Source organism: Tupaia chinensis, unplaced genomic scaffold (assembly GCF_000334495.1).
Source record: "Tupaia chinensis unplaced genomic scaffold, TupChi_1.0 Scaffold138665_1, whole genome shotgun sequence".
NCBI classification, from domain to species: Eukaryota; Metazoa; Chordata; class Mammalia; order Scandentia; family Tupaiidae; genus Tupaia; species Tupaia belangeri.
The window spans coordinates 1,114,702-1,126,162 of NW_006198557.1; the positions used below are offsets into that span (position 1 = coordinate 1,114,702).

Consider the following 11,461-nt stretch of genomic DNA (forward strand, 5'->3'; position numbering starts at 1 on the left):
GGAGGGGGAGCCGGGCAGGGGCGCGATGGAGGCTAAAAGGGCCCCGGATTTCCCCCTGCTGCGAGAGCTACTGGCGCCGCCCTGTCTGAACCCTGAGCCGCCCCCAGGAGCCGCCAACCAGCCCGAGCCTCGGACCCCGCAATGCCTCCAGCCCGGCGGCAGGTGGGTAGGGCGCAGCGCCTCCCCCAGCCCCTCTGACACTTGGCCTGGTGGGCAAGGCGCCAAGCCCGCTGGTCCTTGGGGTGATCTAGGGGTCGTCATGTCAGTTACTGGTACTTTCAAAGACCAAGTTCAGGTCCCCGAGGACCCTCGGAGTCATCTAGCGGTCAGAGGCCATGCCCCCCCCCCCAAGTCTCTGCGATGCCATTATAGAGAACCCCACACATAGAGAACCCCACACACCCCGCCCTGGTCACGTGGGGGTTGTGGAAGCTAACATATTAGTAAAGATTACAACAACAACAGCAACCATAATAATAATAATAGCCCATCCAGCAGCCGGGGCTAAAATCCTGATTCATCCCAGGATCACCTGCTCCTGCGCTCCTGGGTGGATTACATGGATAATCAGTGTGCAAGGGCTGAGAGGAGGCCTGGCGTGCACACAGTAGGTTCACACTGTTCCAATCACTTGGCAACATTTCAACCTCACAGCGACCGCCTCACAGTGTGACCCTGCCCGAGGGCACACCGCTCGCTCTGGGGCTCTGGGCGCTCGCACCCGGTCAGGTCCTGGGGAAGGGCTTGACCACACCGCCCCTTGTCCGCCAGGTCCCCCTGGCCTGCGTGCCAGGATTCTGTCACCACCCTGCGCTTCCTCCAAGAGTCTGCAGAGAGGCTGGCTCAGCCCCTGGCCTGGGACCCCCAGGGGCCCTGCTGTGAGCCCATGGCCCCAGGGACCCCGGGTCCCCTGCTTCTGGCCGGAAACACTAAGACCGTACAGACTCCAATCAGCCAAAAATGCTGCGGCCTAGAGTCCCCCAGGGCACCAGCGGCCCCACCTAAGAGAAGACCCCGGAAACAACTGAAGCCCCGCCGGAGCACCGAGAAAGGAGACCCCGGGTTCCAGGGGGTGACTCTGAAGTTTGAGATAAAACCAGATTCCAGCCTACGGATCACACCCACCTACAGGTAGGGGCTGACCGGGGCAAAAAAGTGCCTAGTTTCCATTTTTACTTTTTTAATTTTTTGTTAGAGAGCACGTTCACTTGCCAGGGAGAGGGAGAAATCACCCCCCTGGGGCGTGGTCACGCCACAGTTCCCTTCGCCATTGCTCTGTCCTGTTGGGATTTGGGGCACCCACAAGCTTGCACCTCCAGGCGGTTTCTCACGCTGCAGGGTTTGGGATTTGAACCACTCGGTTAGCCATGAGCGATCCAGCTGCTTTAATCCCAGTCATGGAGCCGGCCTTGGGTGCTCTTTATACAAATAATTATGACAACACCAGTGGTGGGGTGTGGCAGTTCTCAGGATGGTCCTTCCAGACAACCGTTCAGGGGCCCTCACACCAGCCCTAAATTACAGGTGGCCCAGGGGCAAGCAGATGGCTCAGTGGTTACATTGCTGGACTCCCGCATGTTCGACCATAGTTCAAGTCCCGAGCCCAGGTGCTTAAAACTCAAGCTGGTGTGCGTGTGTGCTCAAGATCCCGAGAGGAGAAAGGAGGAGAAGGGACTGCGTTGTCATCCCCCCGGACCCGGGGGTGATTTCTCGCTTTCTGTCTCTCTGTCTCTCACTTTCCCTCTCTCTGGCAAGCGCATGTCCCCTATAGCAAAAATCTCTTAAAAAATAAAAAAAAAAATTGGGGGCCAGCAGGTGGCATGATGGTTAAGAGCACTGGACTCCCACATGGCCAACCTCAGTTTGAATCCCAGAGCTGGTGGCTTGCTTTCTCACTTTCCCTCTCTCTCTCACTCTTGCTCTGTCCCTCTCTGGTCAAATGAAAATAAAGTTAAAAATAAAATAGTTATTAAAAAAAAAAAAATTGCGGGTGGCTCAGTCTCTGCTCAAGACTCCAGGCTGGTACCACATCCCTCCACTCCACTAAGTCACCTCCCCGTCCGACACTTGGTCTCCCTCCCGAGGGCTACAGCTCCTGTGTTTTTCCCGGTAACAAGGTATATGGGCCCACTGAAGCTTCACGCAGCCCATTGGACAGATGGGGAAACTGAGGCGCAGAGGGGGGCCATAGCTTGTCCAGGGTCACACAGCAAGGATGTGGAAGAGCCCAGATCGGAACCTGGAAGACTGGCTTGCAGGTTAGCGGTTTCTTTTTTTTCTTGTATTGGAGAGGTTTTTGCTATAGGGCACATGTGCTTGCCAGAGAGACAGAAAGTGAGATATCACCTCCCAGGGGGGATGGCCACGCCGCAATCCCTTCTCCTCCATTCTCCTCTCGGGATCTTGGGCACGCACGCACACGCGCCCGGTGTGAGTTTTAAGCCACCGGGTCCGGGACGCGAACCGCGGTCGATTACGTGAGAGTCCAGCGACATAGCCACAATCTTGAGAGGAAAATGAAGGAGAAGGGATTATGGCTCTCCCCACCACAAGGGTGATTTCTCACTTTCCCTCACTATCTGTCTCTCTCTGTCTCTGTCTGGCAAGTACACACACCCTAAGGCAAATATCTAAAAAAAGAGAAAAAAAGAAGAAAAAGAATGATCATCCTTCCTAATGAGAGGCCTTCAGAAAGCCAGGTTTTCCAGACATGAGATGCCTGTTCACAGTGGTACATCTCCATTTTTTTAAAAAATAATTATTTATTTAACTTTATTTTTAATTTGACCAGAGAGGGACAGAGTGAGAGAGAAAGTGAGAAAGCAAGCCGCCAGTTCTAAGCCTCGAACCACGGTTGGCCATGTGGAAGTGTCCAGCGCCTTAGTGGGATTATTTTATTCCACTTTATTTATTTATTTATCCCTTTTAATTTGGCCAGAGAGAGAAGGAAAGTGAGAAAGCAAGCCACCGGGTCTGAGACTCGAACCGTGGTCAGCCACGTGGGAGTCCAGTGCCCTTAACCACCACGCCACTTGCCAGCCCTGGTAAATCTCCATTTTGGGGGTAACCCAGGCAGGATACAGATCTCCCTAAAGCTGCCACCTTGTCTGCCCCCTCCCAGCCTGGCCTGCAGCAGCCACCCCCCAGAACCAGAACCAGAGCCGGAGCCGGAACCAGAACCACCAGCAGGCCCCAGCCGGGAACCTGAGGCCACCCCTGGAGGCAGCGAGGCCCTGGGTGAGTCTTGAAGCCTTGAGAGCTAGAAATGTTTGGAAGGGCCAACTCCCTGCCCCCAGCCCCCTCTCTCCCTGCCCCCTTTTACATGGCGCTTCCCCATTTAGACCCCTCTAGGAGAAGGCGCAGTGCCCCCCCAGAGCTGAGTCACCCCCACCCCCAGCTTCCTTTTCTGCCAACACCATCTGTCTCCCTTCCTGGCTTTCCTTCTAACTTAAATCTGGCAACACCCAGAGCTGGCACTGAGCCAGGCGGGGCCTTGGCAGAGACCCCCCCCAAAAAAATGCCCCATCCAATGTCCACAGGGGCCTCTTGTGCTCAGACCATTGGCCTCTGACCCCTGCCCTTTGACTGCCAACCTTTCAGGGCCCCGGTGCTGTGCTTCCTGTCGGACGCAGAGGACACCACTCTGGAGAGACGCCGAGGATGGGACCCCACTCTGCAATGCCTGTGGAATCAGGTCCTCGGAGCGGAGGCGGGAGTTGGGGTGGGAGGCCCCCACGTCGGTCCACTTTTAGCTAGTACCGGGGTATTGGAAAAGACGCACACCTGCCTGGTAGGGAACGCAGTTTCCTGACGGCGGTTTCTGAGCCCCTGCTGCGTTCTAAAGGGCGGTTTCTTGTGCTCCCAAACCAGGTACAAGAAATACGGCACCCGCTGCTCCAGTTGCTGGCTGGTGCCCAGGAAAAGCGTCCAGCCCAAGAGGCTCTGTGGTCGATGCGGGGAGGCCTTGGACCCCCACCAAGGCCCCACTCAGGAGGGATAACTCCTTCCTCACCCCCACGCTAATTCTGCAGGGAGAGAAGGGGAGGATGCTGGCTCGCTCGCCGAGGTAGGAGTGCGGAAGGGCCTCGCTCGGCTTCCTCTCTCCCCAGTGAGGTGGACACCCCGACCTCAGGCCCCAGAAGTGCTGTGTCAGGGGGCCCCCTTCTCCCATCAGGTGTGGCTGGCACCGCCCTATAAAGTGTTACCCGCCGTGACAATAAAGCAGAGATTCTCAGGACAAAGTAGTGTGATCTGGGCTCCACCTTGTGTCCCCCCGCAAAGGCGAGCAGGTGTTTTCTCACTGGGGTGTGAAGGGCACGTGTACGTGTGTACACACGTGTGCGCACACACGCGAACACCAACACAGCTTGGGGCTGTCTTAGCCGTGGGTCTCAGAGGGCCTGGCAGAAGTGACGTTTGTATGGGGACCTCCGGATAAGACGCTAGCTGTGGGACTGTTTGAGATGAGGACACGCCGGGCAGGAGAAACAGCAAGAATGGGGACCAGCAGTTGGCGTAATGGCTATGTCGCTGGACTCCCATGGAGTCGACCGCGGTTCGAGTCCCAGACCCGGTGGTTTAAACTCACACCAAGCACGTGTGCGTGTGTGCCCAAGACCCTGAGAGGAGAATGGAGGAGAAGGGATTGTGGCATGGCCATCCCCCCTAGGGGGTGATTTCTCACTTTCTGTCTCTGTCTCTCTCTCTCTCTCTCTCCCTAATGGGTGCACACACCTGGAGAGTTAAATAAAATACTTCTTTAAAAAAAAAAAATTCTGGGTGGCCCAGTCTTTCTGGAGAGTGCATGTGCCCTATAGCAAAAACCTCTCAAAAATAAAAAAAAGAGGGAACCAGCAGTTAGCGTAATGGCTATGTCGCTGGACTCCCACGTAGTCAACTGCGGTTCGCGTCCCGGACCCAGTGGCTTAAAACTCACGCCGGGCGCATGTGCGTGCATGCCCAAGATCCCGAGAGGAGAATGGAGGAGAAGGGATTGAGGCGTGACCATCCCCCCTGGGGGATGATTTCTCACTTTCTGTCTCTATGTCTCTCTCTGTCTGGCGAGCGCACGCGCCCTATAGCGAAAATCTCTCCAAAAAGTAAAAAAAGAAAAATAAAAAAAAAGAAAGGAAGGACTTGGGCCCTTTTTTAGCCGAGGGTCTCAGGATGGGCCTCTCAGAGACGGTGGTGGGTGCATGGGACGAAATGGTAGTTATGGGAGGTTAGGGCACGCCGGGCAGAAGAAACAGCAAGGGAGGAGGCCCTGCGGCAGACAGGACTGTGAGCTCAGAGCAGTTTCAAATAGGCCAGCTGGCGGGCCAGAAGATGGCTTAATGGTTATGTCACTGGACTCCCACAGAGTTGACTGCAGTCCGAGTCCCGGACCGGGGGACTTAAAACTCATGCTGGGCACATGTGCGTGTGTGTGCCCGAGATCACAAGAGAAGAGAGAAGGGATTGCGGTGTGGCCATCCCTGCTGGGGGTGATTTCTTGCTTTGTGTCTCTCTGTCTCTCTCTGTCTCTGGCAAGTGCACACACCTTATAGCAAAAATCTCTCAAGAAAAAAGGGGAAAAAGAGGCCAATGGGGAGGAAGAGGAGACGATTAAGGGGGGAACAAGCAGATGGAAGGAGGCGTTGTGTTGATAACACAAATAACCTAAGACTGGATGGTTTATTCAGAAAATAGAGGAGCCAGCAGGTGGCGTGGTGGTTAAAGCAGTGGGCTCTCACATGGCTGACGGTGGCTAGAGTCCCGGGCCTGGAGGCTTGCCTTCTCTCTCTCCCTCTCTCTCTTGTCAAGTGGAATCATAACAATAAATAAATAAAATCTAAAAATATTGATCGATTGATTGATCGATTTGATTTGATTTGACCAGAGAGAGACAGAGAGCAATAGGCACACACAGAGAAAGAGGGAAAGTGAGAAAGCAAGCCACCAGGTCCGGGACTCCAACCATGGTCGGCCACGTGGGAGTGTCCAGCATCTTAACCACCACACTACCTGCTGGTCCCAAATACATAAATTTTTAAAAGAATTATTTAATTTTTATTTATTTATTCACTTATTTTAATCTGACCAGAGAAAGAGAGAAAGCTAAAAGCAAGCCAACAGATCGGGGACTCAAACCGTGGTAGGCCATGTGGGAGTCCAGCGCCCTTAACCACCACGCCACCAGCTGGCCCCTAAATAAATCATTGTTTTTAAAAATGAGGGGGATCAGGTGGCAGTGTGGTGGTTAGGGTGCTGGATACTCCCACTTGACTGACCACGGTTCAAGTCCTGGACTTGGTGGCTTATTTTCTCACCCACTCTCTCTCTGTTTCTCTCTGGTCAACTTCAAAGAAAGAAAGAGAGAGGCAGAAAGAGAGAAAGAAAGAAAGGAAAAAGAAAATCACGCCAGGTGTGTGTGTGTACACAAAATTCTGAGAGGGGAATGGAGGAGAAGGGATTGCGGTGTAGCCATCCCCCCCGGGGGTGATTTCTCGCTTTCTGTCTCTCTGTCTCTGTCTTTCTGGTGAGCACATGTGCCCGGGTCTCAAACCGCAGTTGACTACATGGGAGTCCAGCGACATAGCCATTATGCCAACTGCTGGTCCCAGGTTATCCCTTTTAAAATACAACCAAGTGGGGCCAGTAGGGGGCGCGGTGGTTAAGGCGGCTGGACCCCACATGGCCAACCACTGTTGGAGTTCCGGACGTGGTGGGTGGCTCGAAAATCACAGCGGGCACACACGTGCGTGCCCAGAATCCTAGCAGGAGAATGGGGAAGGGAGAGCAGTGTGGCGGTCTTCCTTGAGGAGGTGACTTCTCACTTTCCCTCTCTCTGTCTCTAGTAAGCACATGCGCCCTATGGCCAAAACCTAAACGTGAAGGAATGAAGGAATAAAATAAGATACAGCCCAGTTAAGTCCCGACACAGGAATGCTGGGAGACACCCAGACTGCAGGTGATGGCAGGGCCTGCACCTCGTTGGGCCTGGTGGTTCTGGTACCTGCTGGCCCGCCCCAGCCCAGGCCTGCCCCAGCCCAGGCCTGCCCCTTCTGCGTTTTCTGTTCTCTTTGCAGGGGGGCAGCACATCCAGGCTGGTTCCTCCGCTAGGCCTCTGTGTTCCTGCCTTTGGGAGAGGAAGGGGAGAGGGGGAGGCTGGAGGGAGGAGGCCCAGCTGTTCCTTCCTTCTGCTGTAGGGGTGAGGGGAGCGGTGCTGTGCGGTGAGCGTGACAGCCGGTACCCTGTATACGTCTGTTCTGATCATGGTGGGCCCGGTTGAAAGGCGGATTGGGGGGAAGGGCTGCCAGAGGCTTGGGGGTTATGGCAACAGGATCCCGGTGTGAGTTTGAAGCAGCCAGGTCCGGGACTCAAACCACAGTCAACTACATGGGAGTCCGGCAATGTAGCCATTACGCCATCTGCTGGCCCTGCAAATTTGTTTTTTTAAGGCAGCACGGGCGACACAGACCCAAGCTCACGGAGGCTGTCCCAGGTACACCCCTTGACTGGAGGGATGGACTTTTTATTTAATTGCAAGATGGGGCGTGTACCTGCAGAGAGACACAGAGGGACCAAGTCCCCCACAGTGTGGCGTGGTCACACCACAGTCCCCCTCTCCTTTTCTCCCTCCTGTCGAGACCCGGGGCTCGTGTGTACTTGCGCCTGCTGTGTGTTTCAAGCTACCGAGTCCAAGACTCGAACTACCTACTAGGTCATGTGGGTGGGACCTGCTCATGGAACCACAAGACCAGCCGCCTTGGATGAATTTATTTTTTTCCTTTTAACTTTATTTACCCACTTTATTTCCTTTATTTGTTTATCCACTTTAATTGACCATATAGGGACAGAGTGAGAGAGAGAGACAGAGAGAGAGAGAAAGCGAGAAAGCAAGCTGCCAGGTGTGGGACTCAAACCGCAGTTGGCCATGTGGGCGTCCAGAGCTCCCAACCACCTGCTGCCCCCCCCATTTTTTAAAGATTTATTTATTTAATTTATTCCATTTATTATTTTTTTAAAGAATTTGACCAGAGAGAGAAAGAGAGAGACAGGGAAAGTGAGAAAGCAAGCCATCAGGTCTGGGACTCGAACCACGGTTAGCCATGTGGGAATCCAGCACCTTTAACCATCACACCACCTGCTGGCCCTTACTGACCCCTTTTTAAAAATATATAAATAATTATTATTTATTTAATTCTTTTTTTGGACTGGTAAGAGAAAGGGAAAGTGGAAAAGCAAGCCGCCAGGTCCAGGACTCGAACCGCGGTTGGTTGGCCATGTGGGAATCCAACACCTTTAATCACTGCACCACCTGCCGGCCCCTGGATGAACTTTTAAAAAGATGATTTCTTCCAGGACCAGCAAGTAGCTCAATGGTTGAGGCACTGGACTCCCACACGGCTAACTGTGGCTCAAGTCCCAGACGTGGTGGCTTGAAACTCACACTGAGGGCATACGCATATGTGCCCGAAGTCCCAACAGGAGAATGGAGAAGGAATTGCAGGGTGACCTTCCCCTGTGACTTCTCACTTTCTCTGTCTCTCCAATGAGCACCCACGCCCTATAGCAAAAATCTCTCTCCTTAACAAGAAAGATTTCTTCTATGAGAGACCATCACCCTAAATGGAGGCTTAACCACAATTCCTCTCTCTCTCTCTCTCCCTTTCTTCTGTAAGAATTATTTATTGGTTGATTCATTTTATCTTTAATTTGACCAGAAAGGGACATACAGAGAAATAGAGATAGAGTGAGAGAGAGAAAGTGAGAAAGCAAGCCACTAGGTCCAGGACTCAAACCGTGGTCAGCCATGTGGGAGTATCCTGCGCCTTAACTACCATGCCACCTGCTGGTCCCTCTCTTTTTTTGTTTTTTTCAATTTTATTTATTTATTTTTTTGGAGAGGTTTTTACAATAGGGTGCGTGCGCTTGCCAGGAAGAAACAGACAGAAAGCGAGAAATCACCCCCCAGGGGAGATGGCCACACCACAATCCCTTCTCCTCCATTCTCCTCTCAGGATCTTGGGCAGGCACGCACACGCGCCCGGTGTGAGTTTAAGCTACCCATTTGGGACTTGAACTGCGGTCGACTACTTGGGAGTCTAGCAACATAGCTGTTACACCACCTGCTGACCCCCTCTCTCTTTTAAAAATACATTTATTTATTTATCTGTTATAACTTTCAAGCCAGCGAGTCCAGGACTCGAACCAGGTTTAATTATGTGGGAGTCCAGCGCGTTAAGCACCATGCCACCTGCTGTCTCCCCCTATCAGTCAGAAGGGCTGACAGAGGGTTGTAGTCATCACCCACTTTTTAATCCATTGTGATGAGGTGTCAGGCCAAGGGCTAATGATAAGACCCCCCAGCAAGGGGGCTCCACCCATCCCAGCTTGGCAGCCTTGGCTGTGCCGGTAACCAGGCCTGGGGGAAGCACCTCGCTCCACTTCCAAGGATCAGAGGGCAGCCTGCTGGGCGGAAGAGATAAGCCGGGAGGAGGAGGAAGGAGCCAGGTCCCCACCCCTGCCCAAGGGTCTGATGAGAGCAGGAATCACAGTGGGGAGGATAAACTCCAGGTCCCACCACGAAAAGACCACTGGGACCCTGCCTAACACATAGTAGGCGTTCAGTCACTCAGGGTTTTTATTTTTTAATTTATTTTCATTTTTAAGTTGGTTTTTTTTTTTTTTTTTTTTTTGGCTATAGGGCATGTGTGCTCCCCAGAGACAGGAACTGAGAGATCACCCCCTCAGTGGCCATGCCACATCCCTTCTCCTCCATTCTCCTCTTGGGACCTTGGGCACGCACCCACACGTACCCAATGTGAGTTTTAAGCCACCGGGTCCGGGACTCAAACCACAGGACACTACATGGGAGTCCAGTGAGGTAACCATTACACCATCTGCTGGTCCCGTCACTCAGGTTTTATAGGGTTTGTTTTTTGAAAGGTTTTTGCCTTAGGGTGCATGTGCTTGATGGAGAGAGACAGAGATAGTGAGAAGGAAAGTGAGAAACCACCCCCTGGGGGATGGCCACACCACAATCCCTTCTCCTCCCAAGATCTTGGGCACAAATACACATGTGCCTGGCATGATTTTCAAACCACTGGGTCTAGGACTCGAACCGGTGTCAGCCGTGAGGAGTCCAATGATGTAACTGCTATGCCATCTGCCAGCCGCTAGTTTTTGGTTTTTTACAGGGTGAATACCCTCCCTAGAGAGAGACTCCCATGCATGCATATATGCCTGGCAGTTCTCAGGCCACCAGGTCTGGGATTCGAACCCCTAGTCAACTATGTGGTATCCAGCTGCCTTAACCACACCACAGTGCCAGCCCTTTTATTTATTTATTTATTTTTGAATGAATAACCTGCAAAGTGAGGATTTGAATGCTGGGCTCTTTCGACCTCACAGAGACCTTGAGTCCTCTATAAAAACTTTATTAGGGGGAATGGGTAGAAAATGGGGGTAACACCCCTGGAGTTGAATAAATAAATAAATGAATAAATAAATAAATAGAGCCATAAATAAGCCCCCCCCCACCGTGTGCGTTTGGGGGGCGTCCCCCGGCCCGCGGGGAGTGGAGAGCGGGCTCACGCAGATGTCAGCTGGATGGCGAACACCTCGCCCCCCGCGGTGGGCCTCGGCGGCCCCAGCGTCCAGCCCGCGTCCGGTCCACCTTCCGCGCTGCTGTCCCCGGTGGCGCCGCCGCCAGCGCCGTTGAGACAGACGGCCTCGCCCGAGCTCTCCGCCTCCTGCACGTTGTACTCGCCCTTCTTGCAGGCGGTGGACCGCACGTAGAGGGCCAGGCCGGCCCCCGCGGCCAGCAGCGCCGCGCCCCCGGCTGCGCCGCCCACGGCGACCCACAGCCACGGACCTGCGGGGTGGAGACCCTCACGGAGGGGGGACGAGCTCGCGGCTCACCCCACCCAGAGCCACCTCTGTCCTCTCCCCACCAGGAGGCGCCAGGTCAACGACCCCCCAGTAAGGTCATTCCTAGCGCTGGTTGGGAGACCCCAGACTCAACAGACACCCTCCCCTAGCCCGAGAAATCCTAGTGACATTCCACTCTTCCAAACCCCAAAGGATGGGGGTCTGGGTTAGTCTCCCTCCACCCCAGGAAGACCCCTGCCCCAGGATTGACAGGACTGGAGGGGAGGATGGGGTCACCCCTCCCCATCTCCCTTTCCCATAGAGGCCTAGTCTCCCCCACGCAGACGCCCCCTATGCTAATAAGTCCCTCCCCAAAGTAGTCGCAGCTCTTAGGGTCCCTCTGCTTGAGCTCCGCAGTGGGGGGACCCTCCACCTCCCATCCCCCGCCCCGCCATCGACAGCGCCACCTAGCGGGTGCCCCTGACTTCCACTCTCACCCACACCGGTCTCCTCCGCCGGCAACTGAGCGGGAGGCGGAGACGAGGTCGGGTGCCCCGGGCCCCGCACCCCCCAGTCCCGCCACTTACCGGACACGCGCAACGTGGTG

At 54.2% G+C, this 11,461-nt stretch overlaps 2 protein-coding genes across 2 annotated transcripts in view; one reads left to right on the forward strand and one right to left on the reverse strand.

The window, feature by feature from the left end:
• Window positions 1-25: 25 nt before the first annotated feature.
• On the forward strand, window positions 26-4,184 carry ZGLP1 (zinc finger GATA like protein 1). The gene is made up of 5 exons (XM_006161555.2): window positions 26-162; window positions 772-1,131; window positions 3,122-3,237; window positions 3,601-3,694; window positions 3,871-4,184. Exons 1-5 carry the CDS (start codon window positions 26-28, stop codon window positions 3,998-4,000), a joined length of 837 nt encoding a protein of 278 aa, XP_006161617.1. The 3' UTR covers window positions 4,001-4,184.
• A 6,221-nt stretch (window positions 4,185-10,405) lies between these two features.
• Window positions 10,406-11,461, reverse strand: part of ICAM5 (intercellular adhesion molecule 5) — a gene marked incomplete in the record, with an annotated part of 9,857 nt that continues 8,801 nt past the window's right edge. The window contains 1 exon segment of the mRNA XM_027765558.1: window positions 10,406-10,858. Coding sequence (XP_027621359.1) covers window positions 10,575-10,858 — 284 coding nt within the window.